We start from the raw sequence: 19,791 nt of genomic DNA, 5'->3' as shown, positions 1-19,791 counted from the left end.
CCCCCCCCCCCCCCGGTCCCTCCCCGCTCCCACCGGCCTCACTCACCGCGGCCGCCGCCGGACCGGGACCTTCTCGGTCCCCGGCGGCGCTTCCGGGTGCGTCCGCCACGCCCCTAACCACGCCCCCTCTTCGTCTGGCCACGCCCCTTCCCACAGGCTCCGCCCCACAGAGGGGATGAGCGTGGTGTTGGGCTGAGGCTTTTGTGCGCATGCGCACGGGGAGGGGGGCTGGTGCCGTTATGCGCCGCTAGGGGGCGCCGGTGGCGCGGTCCCGCGCCACCGGCGCCCCCTAGCGGCGCATAACGGCACCAGCCTCCCCCCCCCGTGGGGCTTCGTGTCCGTGGGCGGCGGGACCGCCCCACGCCGTGTCCGTGTCACACACAGCGACTGCCGGACACACGCATAGGTGTCCTTCCCTGTCCCCGTGTCCCGTCTCCTCCCCCCCCCCCACGCGAGCCGGTGGGAGAGCCGGGCGTGGGGCATCCTCCTCTCCCCCACGCGCTCAGCCCACGTCGCGCCGGCGAGGATGGGGTAGTGAGGGGGTACGGCGTGGCGAGGGGCCCGTGGGGCTTTGGGGTGTCCCTTAGCAGGGGGCTGGCACAGCCAGGTGGGCACCACAGGTGGGCACCCCCACCCGGGTACATCCCACAGGTGGGCACCCCCACACAGATGTGTCCCACAGTAGGGACCCCCACTCACTCCCTCCTCCACCAGGTCACCCCCGAGACTGGCTCTCCCCCGGAGCCCACGGCCGTCCCTGCAGCGGGACACCGCCTCCCTCCAGGCATGGGGTGTCCCAGGGACCCCCCACAAGGAAGGACCCGGGGTGCTGTGCACCCCACGCTGGGAACAGGAGCTGCACCAATACGGGGGGGGGGATCGACACCCTGGGACCCCCCAGCTGCACTGACACGGGAGGGGGGAGATCAGCTCCCCCGGCTCCCTGGGGTGCCCCGATATGGGAAGGGGGGAATCATCTCCCCTGGATCCCCGGGGTACCCCAACACAGGAGGGGGGGGATCACCTCCCCGGGTGCCCCGGTACAGGACGGGGGGATCCCAGCCCAGCCCTCCCATGCCAGACCCGGCTGCCAGGGAACCCCCCAGCACAGGGGGACCCAAACTCTGGGGGTGCGGGTGACAGGAGAGGGCTGGGCCCTGGCCCCACGCTTCCCAGAGGCGGGCAGCTCCCCCAGCCCCCCGGCCCCCCCACCCTCTCCCTGCGGCCACAGCGCGTTTGGGCTGGAATCCTTTTATTTTGCAAGGCACGGCCGCGGGCAGAGCGGCAGTGGGGCAGCCCCACGGCGACGGGCGGGTGGCAGCAGCCCCTTCCCCGCTCTCCCCGCCGCATCTCAGCGCTGTCCCGCAAAGGGAGCGGCAGAGCTGTGCGAAGCGAGGGGGGGCCTGCCCTGCAGCACCCCAGATTTGCTCCACAAAGAGCAGGGAGGAAGGAGGCCAGGCCGTCACCCCAACAAGCAGATCGTCCCGGCAGCGTCACCCCCCCAGGAGCTGCAGTCCGTGCAGGAGAGGCCGAGCACGGCAGCCCCTCACCGCGACAGTTCCTCGGGTCCCGGCGCGGAGCCCTGTGCCTCTTGCCGCTCCTCCCGCTCCCGCTGCCACCGCTCCTCTTCCTCCCGATCCAGGCGCTGCAGCTGCTGCTCCACCTCCTCGGGCACGTTCACCTCCAGCAGGTTCTCCATCCCCGCGCCGGGCTCGTCCCCGATCAGCACCTTTACCCAGGAGGGGCACAGGCCGGTGGGACCCCCACCCTTCCCTGCCCCACAGCTCCCCGCAAGGGAGACCCAGAGCGAGAGGCCGGACGGAGCCCTCGGAGCAGCTCTGCACCCCGGGACCCGGCTGCCTCCCCCCGGGGACCCCCCTCCCCACCTGAATGAGCTTCTCGCAGGCAGCCAGCACGTCGGGCTCCCGCTCCCAGCGGTGCAGCTCCCGCAGGATCAGGTAGGTCCCCTTCTCCCTCACCACGTGCCGGCCGGCCTTGGTGGCTGTGAGCTGCGAAGGAGACGAAGCAGCAGCGTGGGCAGGGAGCCCGCTGCGGCCGGGAGAGCAGGGACAGCACCCAGCAAGGGACACTGCGGGACAGGGCTGCCACTGCCCCTTGGGGGGTGTCACGGAGCTGCATGGCCCCAGGACAGCCAGGGGGACAGCCCTCTGGCATGCGAGCGGGGCTGGAGAGCCTGCCCACAGGGACACGGGGCCACCAGCTCGCTGGCCCTTCTCAGCCACAGAATGGGAAGGGACTTCTGGAGGTCACAGGTCCTCAAGCAGGGCCCCCCCGATGGGTTTGAGTACCCCCAAGGACGGGGACTCCAGCACCTCCCGGGGCAGCCTGTGCCGGCACTCGGTCGCGCTCACAGCGACAAAGGGTTTTTCCTGGCGTTCCAGCGTGACCTCCTGTGCTCCCATTTGGGCCCATCACTCCAGCGCCCTGGGAAGAACCTGGCTCCTCCTTCACAGACGTCGGTGGGATCCCCCCAGCCTTCCCAGGCTGAACAGTCCCAGCTCCCACAGCCCTTCACAGAATCCCAGAGCGGTTTGGGTGGGCAGGGACCCCACAGCCCACCCAGTGCCACCCCTGCCATGGGCAGGGACACCCTCCACTAGCCCAGCTTGCCCAAAGCCCCATCCAACCTGGCCTTGAACCCTGCCAGGGAGCCAGGGGCAGCCACAGCTTCTCTGGGCACCCTGTGCCAGGGCCTCAGCACCCTCACAGGGAAGGATTTCTGCCTCACATCCCATCTCCACCTCCCCTCTTTTAGTTTAAACCCATTCTTCCTCACAGGAGAGCTGCTCCAGTCCCTTCACCACCTCGGTGGCCCTTCGCTGTTCTGTGTCTGCTCTATCCGTGTCTCTCTTGCGCTGGGGAGCCCAGCACTGGACCCAGCACTGAGCAGAGCTCCCCCAACCTGCTGCGACGCTCCCGGTGCGCCTCAGGACGCCATTAGCCTTTGCCACGGGAGCACGCTGCTGGCTCACGTTCTCCACGGTGCCCACCAGGACCCTCAGGGCCTCGCCTGCAGAGCCGCTTTCCCTGCACGTTCTGCTGCCTGCGGTCGTTCCTTCTCCCGGCAGAACCCCACGAGGTCCCTGTCGGCCCGGTTCTCCTGCCTGGCGAGGTCCCTCTGGATGCCAGCGCAACCCTCAGGCGTACCAGCTGTTCCTCCCAGCTCGGTGTCATCTGCGACGTGCCGAGGGTACGCTCTGCCCCGTCGTCCAGGTGATTAGTGACGATGGTGAACAGGACCGGGCACCGTATTGGGGACACACCGCTGGTCGCTGGCCACCAACCAGACTTTGTGCCATCGATCACCACCCTCTGGGCCCGTCCAGGTTTCAATCCGCCTCACTGCCAGCGCTTCTCCGTGAGGATGTCCGGCAGACAGCATGTTCCAGGGCAGCCCTGAGCACCTCTCTACCCCCAGGAGCCCCCGCCCGGGCTCTTGCCCTCAGCCCCGCTGTGATTTGCACCTGAGGGACCCACCAGCATGATGGCTTCCAGCAGCATCTTCCGGATGTCGGGTTCTTCCTCTCGCCGCTTGTCCTGGGGCAGGTACTGCAGGTCCGCAGGCAGCCCTGGGGAGGAGGCAGCCTCAGGGAGAGGGACCCTGCCAGGAGCCCCCAGACGCCCACCTCCCGCTCTGACACCCACTTACTTTCCATCTCGTCCTCAGGAAATTCCTCGGGGCCTGCTAGAGGCAGGAGGAGGAAGGGCAGAATGTCGACCTCCTCACTCAGCAGCCACTCGTGGTCCTCTGGGGACAAGGCAGGTCAATAAGCAAAGGAAAAAGAAAAGAAAACCACAAAAAAAGCCCAGGCGACATAAAGGCACCGATCACCCAGCCTGCCCCACTCAACGGCCGCTTCGGCCCCCTCCCCGCTTTAGAGCTGACCGTGACGCTGAAGGTGTGGGACATCCCCCTGGTCCGTGCTGTGTCCCCCCAGTCTCCTGCCTGCCCCCAGCCCACTCGTGACAAACAGAGAAGGCCTTGATACTGCGTGAGCGCTGCTCAGCACGGGCTAAATCCGGCTGGCGTCACCTGTGCTGGCTACACCAGCCGTGCCACCAGCAACGCTTTGGTCATGGGTCCCGCAGGCCGGGGCAGGTTTCCGGGCAGGGCTCTGCAGCTCGGCCCGGGGCTCTCACCGTACTCGAAGCAGCAGTTCCTGAGCACCCCGACGATGCCCCGGCGATGGACAGCGGAGTCCCTGTACTGCGTGAAGGGCAGGAGCTGCTGCACCGAGCACCTGCGGGAGAGGGACGGTCACGCCGGGCCGGAGACCAACCCCCCCCCGTCCCTCCCCACCCCGAGCCGTACCGGGAGCGGTCGAGGAGCCCGCGGCGGCCCTCGGGCAGCTGGCTGAGGTTGCAGAGCAGCGGGCCGAGCTGTGACGGCGGCCGGGGCTCGCCGAGCGCCTGGAGGAGCGGCTCCAGCCCGGGGCCGCGCTCCCGCAGGCCCCGCAGCACCCGCCGCGCCGCGCCGCGCTCCCGGCAGAGGTTGGCCAGCACCCCGCAGGCGGGCCCGCCCGGCAGCAGCCCCAGCAGCGCGGGCAGCGCGGCCAGCAGCGGCCCACGGGCCGCCGGCTCGGCCGAGACGTTCACCAGGCAGCTCAGGGCGGCGCGGGCCGCCGGCGGGCACGGCCCAACCGCCAGCTCCGCCAGGGCCGCCAGGGCCTCGGGCCGTCCCGCCAGCATCCGCCGCCCCGCCGCGTCCCCCGACAACGCCAGCGCCGCCTCCGCCGCGCCCGCCCGCACCGCCTCGTCCGCCGCCGGGGCCAGCAGCTCCGCCAGCTCCGCCAGCGCCGCCCCCACCGCCGCCGCCTCCACCGCCGCCGCCGCCATGGCGGGCGCCTCCAACATGGCGGGCGTCACCTGGCAACCGCCAGGACTCCTCGCGGCGACGGGCGGGCGCGGGAGCCAATGACCGCCACGCGAGAGAGGGGGCCACGCCGCGACTTCGCCAATCTGCTACAGAGCAGCGGCCAAAGGGGGCGGGCCCGGCAGGGAAAGAGCTTCTGGGAATGGAGGTCCCGCCCTCGCGCCCCGCCCCCGAATCGGTCCCGCCCCCTGGCCCTGCGGCGCCGCCGGGTCCTAGTGCGGGTGGGCGAGGACCCGGGTGCCGCGGGGGCGGTCACGGCGCGGCGCTGCCGTTTCCCCGTGGCCCTTGGCTGGACGCAGCCCGGGAAGCCCACGCCTGACCGCGGCCAGCCCCACCATCTCGCGGTCGCTGCGACCCTCCCGTCGCCACTCGACCCTTCCTCGGCCGGCCGAAGGTCGGAGCTGCCCTCGGCTCCCCCCGCCCCTCCGCCGCGGAGCGGCCCGATGCGCTCCCGGAACCTCCGGGGTCGCTTCTCCCCCGCCACGGTGGGTGTCCAGCAGGTCCCGGGGCGGCCAAGCACCCCGTGAGGACCGGGGCCCCGGTGCGGTCCCGGTGCTGTCCCGGTGCTGTCCCCGGTGCTGTCCCGGTACGGTCCCGGTACGGTCCCGGTACGGTCCTGGTGCTGTCCCGGTGCGGTCCCCGGGAGGTCCCGGTGCTGGTCCCGGTGCTGGTCCCGGTGCTGGCCCCGGTACGGTCCCGGTACGGTCCTGGCGCTGTCCCGGTGCTGTCCCGGTGCAGTCCCAGTGCTGACCCCGGTGCTGTCCCGGTGCTGTCCCGGTACGGTCCCGGTGCGGTCCTGGTGCTGTCCCGGTGCGGTCCCCGGGAGGTCCCGGTGCTGGTCCCGGTGCTGGTCCCGGTGCTGGCCCCGGTACGGTCCCGGTACGGTCCTGGTGCTGTCCCGGTGCAGTCCCAGTGCTGACCCCGGTGCTGTCCCGGTGCTGTCCCGGTACGGTCCCGGTACGGTCCCGGTGCTGTCCCGGTGCTGTCCCCGGGAGGTCCCGGTGCTGGTCCCGGTGCTGGCCCCGGTACGGTCCCGGTGCTGTCCCGGTGCTGTCCCGGGGGCGGCACTTCCAGGATCAGATTTTCTTTCTCCGCTCGAGAAGTCTCTGGCCAAGAATTGTGGGTGCTGCCCTCGGCTGCTCACCCGGGGCCCTCCATCCCAGAGCATCCCTCGAGCATCCCAGAGCCCCCCAGGGCCCTCCGGAGCCCCCCCAGTACCGTTCCCGGAGCCTCCCCCAGTGCCAGCCCTGCCCAGCCCAGCCCCGGTGTCAGTGGCGTCCCGGGACCCCGCCGCGGGGTCCTGCTGACCCGGGATTTCATCCTGGGGCTGAGCTTCATCACCGAGCCGGACGCCTTCCAGTGCCGGGAGGGACAGGTCTCCCAGGGGGTGGTGGGGGACACGGGGGTTGCTCTCCACCGCCTGCTGACTGCCTGCCCTGGCCACATACGGACGCTGCTCTGCTACCATCAACCTCTTCTGCACCATGCAGCAGCCCCCAGGGCCGCGGCTCCCAGTTCTGGTTCATCCAGCAGCACCTACACGATGCCAGGTGCCAGCACCAGCACCCTGATGCCGCCCCCGCCACCGTCCCTGCTGGGGGTCCGCAGGGGTAGAGCATCGCCTTCTGCAGGGAGGTGCTGGGGCTGCTCCGCCGCAGCATCCTCACTGCCGGCAAGCTGGAGGTAGGGATCATGAAGGACGAGCCGCTGCTCTTCACGGTCAGCTCCGATCTTCCAAACCGAATCTCTGCCCTGCTTCTCCACGGCTCTGCTGCTCCAGCCTTGCAGCGCTGGAGTTAGGCGTAAGGGGTTTGTGCTATGAGGCTGCTCCAAACGTCCCCGGGTACCTCCGAAGGTCACCTCAGTTCCTCCAAACCATCCGGGGAACTGCATCCTTCTGTCTCGTGTGAGATTTGCCCCGTACGGCCAGTCCTCGCTGCGCCGGGAAGCTCCCGCGCTCCCTAAACTGCAGACTGAGCAGCGCAGCAGCAACCAACATCCATCTTCCCGCTGCCCAGGCTGCAGCACAGCTCCTTAGTGTCCCACTTTAATGAGCTTCAACGCCACTCTTCCTCTCTGCAGATGGTGAGCCCGTGGGGGGAGCCTCACACCCCAGAGCGACGGCCGCCTCAGTTCCTCCTTGGGGGCTCAGTCCCGTTGCAAATACACGGCAGTTGGGAAGAGAACGCTTGGCAGAAGTTGTTCAATACCAAAAAAGTGATGTTTGAGGCTTGAGCCTCCCCCGCCCCTTTACCCTGGTTCCTCAGGTATCTGATGGCACGAGCTGCTCCGATCCCGGCGTTCCCAGCATGCTGCAGCGCAGCGCACACCGCAGACTTCACCAGAGCCGGGATTTCTGGGGACACCACCAGCCAGGAACATCACCAGGAATGCCAACTTAGAGATCTCCTTTGGGATGGAAGCAGCTCGGCCAGAACCTACGAAACGTCCAGCAAGGAAAAGCCAAAACCCCCTTAAAGCCAATTCAAGAGGATAAAGCGGCACAGCAGAGCCTGCCCCGGTTCAGCCGCAGGTTTCTGTGATGGGAACGGGTGGGCAGAGCCGCACCGGGACTCTCCTGGGGGAAAAGCCTCTCCGTGGTCCCCGTGGGCTTCTGGTCACTCCTTTCGGGCTCAGAAGGATGGGCAGTGCGGGGCGGGCGCGCTCCCCAGGGAGGGAAAGCACCGTTCCTGCTGGCATCGCTGCTGTCTTCGTTAGCTGGTGCCTCCCTAATGGCATTTGGGAACCAGTGGGTGCCGTCGCATCGGGTGCCGTCGGTCCTGCCACCACGAGTACGGCCGGGGGCGCTACCCAAGGGCGTGCCTCCTGCTGGTGCTATTTAACACTTTTATTAACGAAGGAGCACGGAGTTCATCCATTAGACGTGGGACGATGAGCAGGCAGCACCCAGCCAGCACTGAGCAGAGGCACCGGCACAGCCAGAAGCTGTGGTGGCAGCAGGACCGGGCGCCGTGCCGGGAGGGTGGGGAAGGACGCAGGGGTGGCACGGCACGGGGCAGCCGGAGGAGCCGGAGGAGCCCTGGCCAGCGGGCGCGTGGGGGTAGAGCGCTCTGCGGTGCCAGGAGCTGGGCAGTGCCGGCAGCCTGGGGGCCAGGGCCACGGCTGCCTTGTGGTGCCGGGGCAGGCAGCTGGCCGGGGTGACCGGGGACTTGTGGCACTGCGGTGGCAGCTGCCGCTGCCTCGGGCACGTCCCGGGGGGCTCTGGGCGCTCCCTGCGCAGCAGCTGCAGGAGGAAGGGCCAGCAGCACCCACGGAGAGCGGCGATGGGGACCCAGGGGGACCGGGAGCCCCCAGCTCCTGTGCGGTGGCAGAGGGACGTCCGGCACAGCACAGCCCCAGCTCCGCACCTGCATCCCGGGGGGGCTGCTCAGCCCCAGAAGGGACCCTGGGTCCTGGCAAGACTGAGACCCCCCTGCCGTGTGACCCCCCGGTACCTCCCGCAGCCCCGATGCTGCCTCCCGGGCCCCCAAAGGAAGGGGTGGCGAATGACAGAAAAACTTTATTGGTGTAACAATACATTGCTATGCTGTGAAGTCCAATTCCCTGACAGGGACCGACGGGGCGGGCAGCCACACAGTGCGCTAGTACAGGGGCGAACAACGGCAGAGACGGGACCAGGCCAAATCCTGCTCCCACCCCGCCGGGCCGGGCCCCGGGGAGCCCACACGGGTGCAGGGGGAGGCATGAGGGTCCCGTGAGCTAGGGTGGGAAAAGGGGCAGCGTGACGGGAGCTGAAGGCAAAGCCCTACCCAGGCGGCAGCGGGGGCCAGGGCTCAGGTCCGTCCTGAAGAGCAACGAGGAAACAAATTCCAACGTAAAAACAACTTGTGAGGAGTTACAGTGAGGGAGAGGAGCCGGGAGAGCCACCGTCGGGAACACCACGCTGCTGCCAGCGCCCACCTCTGCGCCTCGGCACCGGGGGAAGGAGAGGGGGTACCTGTCTGCCTGCCCTCTGCACCCCGAGGCTCTGCCTTGCCTGGCCGGAGGCTGGAGCAGGGTCTGCAACATCTGCAGCCTCTCGCCCCCCGCCAAGCCCAGGGACTGGGGAAGCCCCCGGGGAAGCCCCCAGTGACGGGAGTCTCCAGCCTTGGGGCATCCACTCCCCCTCCCCAGCCAGCCGCTTCCAAAAGCCGCTCAGGCCCCAGCGGGAGGAAGAGGGACACCCCCTGACACACCCCCAGATGGGGGCGAGGACCGGGGGCCACCACGCTGCCCCACTCGGGCTCCTCTCGGGGGGTGGGGGGCGTTCTGAAGCAGCTGGGATGCTGCAGCAGGCGTTGCCCCTCTCTTGTGCGTGCTCAGCTGAGCTCTCCCTGCCCTCACCCGGCACCTGCCCAAGGATGGGGGGGGGCGAACTTGGCCCCCGAAACTCTGGGCACCTGGGCAGGGAGGGGGGCTCGTCCCTGCAGCGGCTGGGCGAGGGGGATGGAGAGGGAGATGCGGTCAAACCAAAGCGCAGGTGGGAGTGGCAGCACCCCACTCTTGCTGCGGGCCGAGCTCACCCCCAACACAAAACCAGGCAGCGCAGCCCCCCGGCGAGGGCTGAGCCGTGCCCTGGCCTCCACACTGCCAAAAGTCAGGTGTGGTTTAAAGAAACAAAACCCCAAAGAAAACAAGGGGAGGTGTGGGCTGAGGCGCCTGGTCCAGCGTTCACCCGCAGGGCTGCTTGGTGGGACCCCTCTGCACAGGACCAGGGCAGGAGGCTGGTACTGCCCAGCAAAGATTAAAAAAACAACCAACAAAATCAAAACACCAGAGAAAAACCACTGTGGGAGGGCAAGAGCAAAGCAAACCTCTTTGAAACAAATGGACTCTTCTCCGGGGAAGGAGCTGAGGACAGTTCATGGGGAGTTCAACAACGCTGCTTCCGGAGGAGGCCGGGCAGAGGCGTCCCTCCGCTGCTGCTGGTGCTGTGGATGGACGGCGTTCGCTGGGTCACAGCCAGTACAGAAAAGTGCTCGAGGGAAATCCAGCCCGGCTTCAGCGCCACGAGGAGTTTGCAGGTCAGTGCAGCCAACGAGATCAGCGATAAAGTGCAGCAAAGCTTCTCGGAGCTCCCACACAGCTGTCCGGCGAGCCCCGGCCCGTGCTGCAGCAGCCACGGGCGAGGGGATAGGGGAGGTCGGCCGGCAGCACCAGAGCGAGGGGACGCGTCTTCGGCCAGGAGGCCGCAGCTGCTTTCAGTCCGTCGTGCTCCAAGATGCCTGGGGTACTCCAGTGTATGTGTCGGGCAGAGCGACGCCGCAGCTGCTGGGCAGGGGCAGTCGGGGGGCTCGGGGCTGCCTCGGCCGCGGCACGACGGCAAAGGGAGGTTCGGCAGGGCTGGCAGCACCTCGGAGCCCTTCTGGAAACTCACATGCAAATAACTTGCAACCTGTAACCAAGCACACGGGCGTCACCGTCCTGCGGCCGTGCCGAGGCAGGAGGCGGCAGAGCCGGGGGCACAGAGCGGGAGCCCGCGGCCACCACGCTGGCGCGCTGTGCTCACACACCTGTCCTCCTCGATGCTGCCGCTCTCGGTGTCGCCGGCATCCTTGTTCTCCTCCGCATCTCCTTCCCCAAGATCCATGTCCAGCTCATTGCCAGCTTCCGAGCGCGTGTAGGCGTACCCACTGCAGGAAAAAGGGCAGCGACAGCTGAGCACCCACCCAGCTGGCGCCCCTCCGCGACGTTGCGGCCGCAGGGGAGATCCCGCTCCTCTCCCCGCTGGCTTAGGTCCCTGCTGAGTCTCCTCTGCATCAAACCGAGCCCAGGGGAAGGAGGGGCTGGCTGCTGGCGGTGCCCCCGAGGGGTTCCTGCCTCCCTCAGCGCCCCAAACAGCAGCTGGGTGCCAGGTGAGGGGCCGCCCCCTCCCTGGGGACACGGCTCACTTTGGCTTCTCCTTTGGTGACCTGTGTCTTGGGAGGACGGAGGGAACGGGCTCCGGTTGAGCTCTGCTCTCCCTGGCCGACCCGGCGTGCCGCAGCAGCACCGGGAGGGCAGTTCCCGAGCACCAATCTACCGCACCTGGCTCGGGTTCCTCCCCTGCGGGGCCACGGCTTGCAAACAGGCAAGGTGACTGTTTAGGGTGAGTTCAGAGGAGCCATGTGGCCTGACCTGATGGAACGACAGGTAAAAAAGACAATCCTCTTCAGCCTCTTGTTGTAAAAGAAGTAGTTGAAGGACCAGAGGCTGCCGTCCTCTCCAAAGGGGTCTGAATCCAGGTCGGGGTTGTAGCTGCAACAGCAAGCGGAGCCGTGAGAAACACCGTGCCAGACGCTGCTCCCAGTGCCAACCCTGTTCCCACCCCAGCTGTAGGTTGGAGGAAGGAAAGGGGGAGACCGGGTGAGCCCAGAGCCGCCCTGCAGGCAGAGAGCGGGCAGGAGCGCGTTGTGTCCCCGGAGCCAGGCAGCAGCCAGGCAGCACAGGGCTGGTCAGACCGGTCGGCCAGCTGCGTGGGCGGCAGGAAGCACCCGGCGCCCCCGGGCTGGCTTTGGAAGGTGGGCGAGAAGCCAGCCAGCGCCGCTGCTGCCTGGGGCGCAGATTTCGGGGTGTGCAAGTCCTGTGTGGGAGGGCACGGCAGCAGCAGTTCCCCCTCCACCGGCTGGGAGCCAACAAACTCCAGTGAGAGAGAGACACCCTGCCCCGCTCCGGCGCTTAGTCCTCCCACAAAAACAGGTGAGCACACCAAAACGTAACCTTTTATTGAGAAATAACCGTTTTTCTGCAGGCCATCGCATGCACAAAAGGGGCCAGGATCCAGGCCCTGGGGGAGTGCTGGCCCCATTACCTGTAGATGTCACATTCTGAAAGACAGATCTCCTCGTCCACAGCATCCCACAGGTGTGGCTTCAGGGCATTGAAATCCTCCCGAACAGCAGAGAAGAGGCTGCAGTTGACGGCGTTCACCACCTGGAGAGATGGAGCAGGGCCCATGAGAGGGGCAGGGGGCAGCTGCACGCCCTCCTCCCCACCACCTCCCTCCCATGCTCCACACCTCATCCTCCCCAACCCTCCTCTACGGAGAGGAGACACCAGAGCCTGACAATGGAGGGGAAGAAGCCGGGAGGGAAAACCCCGCTCGCGAGCAGCCGTTCCCAAAGCAGAGCAAAGAGCAGGGCTGCTGCTGCTGGAGGAAAACACCCCAGGATGGTGGATGGAAAAGACACCCCACAAACCTCTTCTGAGGAGGATGAGGGCTGCCTCACCCTAGGGCTGACGCAAGGGAGGAGGGAGCGAGGCACGCCCTGGGAACGGTTACCCGGGATCACAGCAGCGCCACGGGGCTCCCTGGAGAAGCGGACACCCCCCCGCCAGATCCACGCTGCCTCCTCTTCCCGGGCAGAGGCCTCCAGAGCAGGGGTGCGGGAGCTGCCCTCGCTCACTCACGTACCCAGTTGAGGCTTGGCTCCCGGCTGAACTCGTGGCTCTTGGCGGCGCTGAAGTCGTAGTCCGGGCGGAAGGACTCGTTGAGCGTCGCGATCAGGTAGAAGAGGGTCTTGCGGCTGCACTTGTCGCTCAGGGGTCCCTCCTCATCACCGCTCTGACTTTTACTGAGCCTGAGAGGCGGAACGGCAGGGTTAGTGGTGTCACCAGCATGGCCTGGGCCAACACTGAGCATGAGCCAGCAGTGTGCCACAGGTGGCCAAGGGCATCCGGGCTTGTGTCAGAGACAGTGTGGCCAGCAGGCCCAGGGCAGTGACCGTCCCCTTTAGTGGCACTGGCGGGGCCGCACCTCAAAAACTGGGTTCGGTTTTGGGCCCCTCGCTGCCGGAAGGACATCGAGGTGCTGGAGCAGGGCCAGAGAAGGGCGACGGAGCGGGGAAGGGTCTGGAGCACAAGTCTGGTGGGGGAACTGGAACAGGACGGGAGGAAACGGCCTCCAGTTGTGCCGGGGGAGGTTTAGATGGGAGCTCAGGAAACATTCCTTCACCCACAGGGCTGCCAAGCGCTGGAACAGGCTGCCCAGGGCAGTGCTGGAGTCACCGTCCCGGGGGGGATTGCAAAGACGCCTCGATGTGGTGCTTGGGGACATGGGTTAGTGGTGGGCTGGGCAGGGCTGGGTCAGCGGTTGGATCCCTCCTCTCAAGGGCCTTTTCCAGCCCCAACGACTCGACGGTTCTATGAACAAGCCGAGCAGCCAGCCCAGGGCCACACAAATGAGGCCAGCCACCAACCAAGGCTCATTCCCTCCATGAATCCCAACCCCCCAACTGCAGACAACCGCTGCCCAAGCAGAAAACAACCCTTCTCCCGTGGTACCTGCTGGGGCTGATCCCCGTGGTCTGAGGAGGCGACAGTGCCTCCAGGACGTGCGGCTGGCCCTCCTGGCAGAACTGCTTGAACATGTGCTTGTCATCGCCAGCCATCTTGCACGAGTAGCTCTCGATCCTGGGGAGACACACCCTCAGCTCTGCGCGGGACAGCCAGGGCTGCCGCAAACCCTTTTCCTTACACGTATCTATGCACATATGTACGCACGAGGACATAGACATTTACCCCGAGGAGGCACGGAAGAGGCCGGCTGAGCTGAACCGCTCTCCCAGGGACATCAGAGCCACCCCAGCAAGCTCCCCCCGTGCAGCCTGCCTCGCTGCCAGCACGGGAGCTCCAGAGAGGCAGAAAGCATGCCCCAGCGCTGGGGTGTCCTGCCTCAGCACCAGCCAACCCGACGCCACCGGTAAGCCCAAACAGGATCCCTTCAGCCAGGACCAAAAATAGGTCCGCAGCTGGCAAAGGACCAGCTCCCCTCGCAGATGGCGCAGCAGAAGGAGCTCTCGCTGCCGCCCCGAGCTGAGATGGCTGCAGAAGGGTGCAGTGTGGCCGAAGGGCCTGTCTGAGCTACAGGAGAAGCTTTTCCAAGTGACTGGTAGGGCCCATTGCCTGGCTCCAACAGAAGAACGATTGTGGGTGACAAACGGGACACGACCCGGCAATGTGCGCTGGCAGCCCAGAAAGCCACCCGTGTCCTGGGCTGTGCATCCAGCAGCGTGAGCAGCAGGTCGAGGGAGGGGATTCTGCCCCTCTGCTCCACTCTGGTGAGACCCCCCTGCAGTGCTGTGTCCAGCTCGGGGGTCCCCAGCACAAGAAGGACACGGAGCTGTTGGAGCGAGGCCAGAGGAGGCCACGGAGATGATCCGAGGGCTGGAGCACCTCTGCTATGGAGACCTCAGGCTGAGAGAGTTGGGGTGGTTCAGCCTGGAGAAGAGAAGGCTGCGGGGAGACCTTAGAGCCCCTTCCAGTCCCTGCAGGGGCTCCAGGAAAGCTGGAGAGGGGCTGGTGCCAAGGGCAGGGAGTGACAGGCCAAGGGGAATGGCCTGAAGCTGCAGGAGGGGAGATGGAGATGGGATGTGAGGCAGAAATCCTTCCCTGTGAGGGTGCTGAGGCCCTGGCACAGGGTGCCCAGAGAAGCTGTGGCTGCCCCTGGCTCCCTGGCAGGGTTCAAGGCCAGGTTGGATGGGGCTTTGGGCAAGCTGGGCTAGTGGAGGGTGTCCCTGCCCATGGCAGGGGTGGCACTGGGTGGGCTGTGGGGTCCCTGCCCACCCAAACCACTCTGGGGTTCTGGGACTCTATGTACAAACTGTACAAAAAAGCACTCTGGTCCCCCCCCAAGGTGATCAGCATTACAGATCCCAGCCTGCAGTGGCCCAACAGAAGCCGGGGGGCAAGCCAACCCCTGGGACTGCCGGGCAGCCAAGCGCCTGTGCAGGCATCACAGCCATGATTCAAACAGAAACCTCCTTCCAGATTTTCCAGCCCCTTGTGCTGCTCGGTGATCAGTGAGGAAGTTCCCCGAATCGCCCCAACACCGCTTCTTTCCGGGGTTCCCCGTGAGGCTGCTCGAAGGTCAGCAGGAACCTCCCTGCCCCAGAGAGAGGAGACCCAGGACTGCAGGAAGAAGCTCCCCAAAGGCCCCGGACCCACCGGCACCAGCCGCGGGCTGTTCCCACTCCTCCACTTCGAGAGGAGATGCTGCTCAGTGTTTAAGCAGCAATCTTGTGGAAACGGCACCAAAATGACCGAGGGGAAGAGGTGGCAGCTGCAGCCGGAGAGGAATTGATCTCCCTTCTGGCCCACCTCGGCACCTGCGTCCCTCGTAAGCAAAGCAGAAACGACCAAGCTCACCAGGTCTGTATTTGCACCCAGAGAGCCTGCAGGACCAGCAGCCTCAGCCACGAGACTCCCCAGAACCTGTCACCACGCTGCCCTGTAACACAGCGTCACCGCTGCTGGTGAGCTGTGTACTGAGTTTGCAAGGCCTTGGGACGGTGGCTTCCCACGCCTGCTGCATCCGAACCTCCCCGGGGCGCCTGCAGCTTTCCTTCGTGTGGGTGGGCTGCGAAAGTGTTTCTTGATGCGACCAAGCGCCTGTGGCTGAGCTCTTCTGCCACTAACTCAAGAATCATTATCAGTCTCCATCTAATTATGACAGAGGAAGAATGATACTGCAGTCAGGGTACTCTGCGCGCGGGGTCACCACCATGGTAGGCTGCAGCAATGGGCAACGGAACGAGACAGAGGAGCGCAGGCAGGGGTGGCACGAGGTGGGGCTGGCACCAGCGAGAGACCCTCCAGCTGGGAACAGCTCGCCAGCGGTCAGCTAGAGAAACGGAGACCTGGGCTGGGACCAAACTGGCTTTAGGGGCAGCAAAGAGGACAAAAGAAGTTTCTAGTGTACAGAAGAGGCACCACATAGAGTAAACTCAGCAGTAACACGGAGCCGCAGGCCAAGGAAGGAAGAGCGAAGGTGTGGAAGTGTGATAGTGAACATATAGAAATGACCCTGCGGGGATCCTACAGCGAGGAAGGAGAAATCATCAGATCAGTGTTCACCACCATCGTCTTCCCGGGAAAGGTCCTGGACGCCGCAGCTCACCCCTTACCGTCCGCAGAACGAAGCTGCCAATGTTAAGAGCCAGCGGAGCAGAGAAAGGGGAGCATTGCCTCCGGAAAAAGGGACAGAAATTGAGACACGTGTGTGCGTGTTACAATTAAATTGCATTATGACTATTGTTAAGGCTTCCCCGGGATAGGAGTACCCTGACTGCATTACCATTCATCCTCTGTCGTAATTAGATGGAGACTAATAATGATTCTTGAGTAGGAACGAGTAAGAAGATCACTGAATAACCTCAATTATGCTAACAAGGGACACTTGGCTTTGTACATAGAAAGGTGTGTTTCCTCTTTGCGCTCACACCTCGCGTCTCGTCCCATCGCACCCCACACCTTGGTTCAGGGCCAGGCGTGCCCCACACAGCCCTCATCCCAGGACAAGACACCCCCCAGTCTCCTGACTGGGCTGTACTGGGGCAGGGCCACGGACCTGCCCATTAGCGAGCGACCTGCTCGTTAGCAAGTGTGCAGGGGGCTGCAGTGGGAGTGGCAGCATGAGACCGGAGCGTGAGCAGTAGCAAGCACAGCCTCTCCTCTGGCTCCCAGCACCAGTATCGTGCCAGCTCGCTCGACTCCGTGCGTGTTCCGAGCGCAGAGCGCGCTGGCAGCGAGAGCCAGATGGGATCCTAGCCGGCCTTCGCCATCCCCAAAGGAAACAACAATGGAAAACCACGGGAGCTCCTGCTCTGGAGCTTGGCCCACCTCGTTTCACAACGAGTGAGGAGCAATCTCCCCTCTGCTCCGGCCGGAGAGAGGATGGACTGCCGCCGGACTGCAACGTCTTCGGAGGCTGTTCTCAGCAAAAGCGAGAGAAAGCTTCCCCGACAGAAAGCAGGCAGCTGCCAGCACTCACCGTCCGATGATGTGAGCATCTCCCGTCTCCACCGTCAGCTGGGAGTTTATTGCTTCAAAACTTGAGTTCTCCAACAGCTTCATTGTCTCGGCTTCCAGAGCGATTCCCTGCGCAACAGCTGCTGCAAAGTGTGCGTATCCTGCAAAGGAAGAGATTCTCGTAGCCGGGGAAGGAGCAGCCCAGGTGGCACGGCAGGGCTGCAGTTTCAGTGACCTTTAGGGTCTTTTCCGACCTAAAGGACTCTACGCCCAGAAGGCAGCGCAGAGGCAGGGCAGTGGGGAAGTCAGGGAGCCAACACCTCTTCTGGGCAGGGGGAAAGAGCGACGACAGCCCCCGATGGGCACCCGTGCCTTCTGGCTGATCCCGTCCTACGAGCCGCTGCCTGACTTTGGCCACACGTTTAAGAGCGAGCTCACCCGCAGCACTTGTGGCACTCACCGTGTACCGAGGGTCATGCCCGCATGACCTCCACTGGCTTTGCCAACACTTTGGCAGTGTGCTCTGTCGGGGATTTCCTGAGCTCCCCTCCTCACTTTTGAAGGTCACCGGCCTTTTTTGGCCAGACTGTTCTCCTTCAAAGCTGGGAAGAGCGTGCAGCACCCGCTCTGCCATGGGCTGGGGGAACACGGATGCCCCAGCAGCCCCTCGGGGGGCTGCTCCTCCATGATCTGCAGGGGCCTTGGCCAAGAGCAGGACCGACACTGGGACCAGTTAACTGGTTAACTGGTTAATGTTCCTCCCAGCTGCGGGGAGGACAGCAGCCTTCAGCTATTTCCACGCAGGGCAGTGTCGCCCCAGTGGGATGGGCAGATTGCTGGATGCGAAGGGGAGAAGCGTCCTCCCCGCAGCGCCCGAGCCCACGCTCCCTCCCCAGCTCAGGGCCTCTCCAGGACTGTAACAGGAGAAGCTGTAAACAGGAGGGGAAGCGATGCCAGGGCTCTCAGGGAAATGGTGGCCCCTTCCAGGCCTCCCAGGGAAGATACATCCCCACCCCTGTCCTGGGCACCACGACGGGGTCGGAGAAGGAACGACTTCAGGACTGCACGACACCGTGACGTTACCCAACGCAACCAAACCAGATCATGTGCAAGTCAAAGCGACGCTAAAGCAAACACCGTCTTTACGAGGCAGCTTCAGCATTTACCACAACCCCAAGCCATCGATCAGAATGACCTGAGCTAAACGGTGCTGGCAAACCATCCTGTGACCGGGAAAGCAGCAAACAGCTCCACAACCCCCATCCAATATCAAATATCGGCCGTTGTAGGGATCGATAGCCCTCCAAACCAGACAGAAATTCCCCAGGCGTAGACAAACAGCAAATTCCCACCATCCTGACACGCTTTCGTGCAGCTCCCTGGTTCCCTTCAGCTTGTTAAAACACCGCTATTTGGTCTGTCACCACAGTGGGATTTTTTTTTTTTTTTTACAAGACATGGATGTTCTCACCCCAACACAGGTGGAGCCACTACCTCAGGCGGCAGAATAAAAGCACCATTAACACAAGCTGTGGTTAAAAGGTGTTAAATGAAGCGTTCAACCGCACTTTGGCACGGTAACACCCACCGGTGTCGAGAGACGGCTCCTTCCTGCTCCACGCAGCGCCGGAAGGAGCCGTCTCTCGACACGGGTGGCAGCAACGGCAGAGACACCGGGAGGAGAGGTTTACTGGCTATGGTGCCTATGGCGATGGCTGGTCCCAAAACCATGGCTTGGTCTCCTTCCTCGCCCCATCTGATTTAACGCGCAGCAAACATCACCGAGGGGGCGGACCGAGAACATCCCCAAAAGTTACAGAGGGCTAATTTTAAATTTTAAACCAGCTTAATCTAAAGGGTTTTGGGTATCACGGGGTTCACGGCGTGTCTCGGTGCCGGCGGCCACAGAAAGCCACCTCTGTGTAAAAGCTGGCAGAAGCAGAGCCTGGGTGAGGTAATAAGTGACCTGAAGTGCTAAACTTTGGAAAAGGAAACAGCAAAATGAGTACTTTAGGGTAGGTGAAGTCAGCCAAGATATTAGCTATGTTCTCTTCAGAATGAAGGTGACCACCCCCTTCTGTTACCGGTGGGGGCTCTCCCCGGGGAGGGATCGGCACCGACACCCCCGGCGTTACCCGGAGGGGACCCTGGAGGAGGAGGAAGAGGAGGAGGAGGAGGAGGAGAGGCGGGAATTAAGGGGAACTGGCGCTGGCACCACAAACGGGAAAACGGAGACGGGCCCAGCCGCTGCCCGGCTGCTCCGCAAAGCAGCCGCGATGCGCCGGAGCGCTCGCAGCCATCACAGCCCCTTCCCGGGGACCCTCCGCCCTTCGGGACACCGGGCAGGAGGCGGCTTCCCCGGGACAGGCCCGGCCCGCGGCCTCCGGCCCCCGGTCCTGAAGGTGACAGGGCCCGGCGGGCGGGGACCGGCAGCGCCGTCCCGGCATGCCCCGCGCGGCGGGCTGAAGGCCGCCTCTCTCGAACTACAGCTCCCAGCATGCCCCGCGCGGCCCAGGAGCGCCGGGGCGCCGCGCGCCAGCCGCAGTGCGCGCTGGGAGCTGTAGTCAGCGGGGGGGGATGTTCTCCGAGAGGATGAGAGGGGGCGGCGGTGGAAGCGGGCTTACCGGCGTTTCCTGCTCTCGGTCCCGGCGGGGCTTCCTCGCCGTGACAGCTCCTTCAGGCTCGGGGCGTTAGTAAAGGAAGGCGTCTCCGGGGAAAGCTCGAGGAGGGCGCGTGTGCCTCGGCCGCCGTCCGCCGTCTGGCGCCGGCCCACCGGGCCTCCGCCCACCTCGACATGTCCCCGACTGCTCGGGACGGAGCGAGCGGCTGAGCGAGACCTGGGAGTCCCCCGGGGCGGGCGGGCGAGCGAGCGAGCGAGCGGCCTACCCTCTCCTCAAGCACCGGACGACAACAAGCGGCGAGGCCCCACCCGCGGCCCGTCCGTCCCGAGCGGCGGCTGACAGCCCGCTCCTCCCCATTGGAGGGCGGCCCTGGCAATCGCCGCGGACCTCCCCTTCCGTTGGCTAAGAAGGACGTCAGTCAAGGCAGCGCTCCCGCCCTCCGCGGGGACAGACCCGAGGTCCCTCCCACAGGCTGGAGCGCTCGGGGATCTGATTGGCTGCCCGGGACAAAGACGGGGGGAGCGGCTGTCAATCACGGCAGGGGTGTGC

General features: G+C 65.2%; 3 protein-coding genes across 6 annotated transcripts in view; all 3 read right to left on the bottom strand.

Annotated features, from left to right (window-relative positions):
- Positions 1-111, bottom strand: part of MROH1 (maestro heat like repeat family member 1) — a 54,652-nt gene extending 54,541 nt beyond the window's left edge. For all 4 annotated transcript variants that reach the window (XM_054815463.1, XM_054815465.1, XM_054815464.1 and 1 more), the window contains exon 1: positions 47-111. The gene's annotated coding sequence lies outside the window, so the exon portion shown is untranslated. The remainder of the gene's footprint in view (positions 1-46) is intronic.
- Positions 112-1,244: 1,133 nt separating this feature from the next.
- On the bottom strand, positions 1,245-4,877 carry HGH1 (HGH1 homolog). The gene is made up of 6 exons (XM_054818493.1): positions 4,334-4,877; positions 4,162-4,262; positions 3,671-3,769; positions 3,499-3,590; positions 1,887-2,009; positions 1,245-1,729 (listed from the first exon to the last, which is right to left on the bottom strand). The coding sequence occupies exons 1-6, from the start codon at positions 4,873-4,875 to the stop codon at positions 1,547-1,549; spliced, it is 1,140 nt and encodes a 379-aa protein (XP_054674468.1). The 5' UTR covers positions 4,876-4,877; the 3' UTR covers positions 1,245-1,546.
- A 3,524-nt stretch (positions 4,878-8,401) lies between these two features.
- On the bottom strand, positions 8,402-19,593 carry MAF1 (MAF1 homolog, negative regulator of RNA polymerase III). Its single transcript, XM_054815752.1, has 8 exons — positions 19,246-19,593; positions 16,644-16,782; positions 13,157-13,285; positions 12,288-12,453; positions 11,685-11,806; positions 11,012-11,131; positions 10,408-10,527; positions 8,402-10,289 (listed from the first exon to the last, which is right to left on the bottom strand). The coding sequence occupies exons 2-8, from the start codon at positions 16,724-16,726 to the stop codon at positions 10,268-10,270; spliced, it is 762 nt and encodes a 253-aa protein (XP_054671727.1). The 5' UTR covers positions 16,727-16,782; positions 19,246-19,593; the 3' UTR covers positions 8,402-10,267.
- Positions 19,594-19,791: the final 198 nt, after the last annotated feature.

This window comes from Grus americana, chromosome 2, assembly GCF_028858705.1.
Source record: "Grus americana isolate bGruAme1 chromosome 2, bGruAme1.mat, whole genome shotgun sequence".
Classification (NCBI taxonomy): Eukaryota; Metazoa; Chordata; class Aves; order Gruiformes; family Gruidae; genus Grus; species Grus americana.
The sequence above is the reverse complement of the archived record's forward strand: the minus strand, read 5'-3'. Positions and strand labels throughout refer to the sequence as shown.

Excerpts from the sequence above, each read along its gene's own strand:
- HGH1 (XM_054818493.1), bottom strand. The coding sequence starts at position 4,875 with ATGTTGGAGGCGCCCGCCATGGCGGCGGCGGCGGTGGAGGCGGCGGCG. Across the intron at positions 3,591-3,670 it reads TCCTGAGGACGAGATGGAAA|GGCTGCCTGCGGACCTGCAG; the intron begins GTAAGTGGGTGT and ends CCTCCTCCCCAG. Across the intron at positions 1,730-1,886 it reads CCTGCGAGAAGCTCATTCAG|GTGCTGATCGGGGACGAGCC; the intron begins GTGGGGAGGGGG and ends TCCTGGGTAAAG.
- MAF1 (XM_054815752.1), bottom strand. The coding sequence starts at position 16,726 with ATGAAGCTGTTGGAGAACTCAAGTTTTGAAGCAATAAACTCCCAGCTG. Across the intron at positions 11,807-12,287 it reads GGGAGCCAAGCCTCAACTGG|GTGGTGAACGCCGTCAACTG; the intron begins GTACGTGAGTGA and ends CCATCTCTCCAG. Across the intron at positions 10,290-10,407 it reads GGCAGCATCGAGGAGGACAG|GTTGCAAGTTATTTGCATGT; the intron begins GTGTGTGAGCAC and ends GCTTGGTTACAG.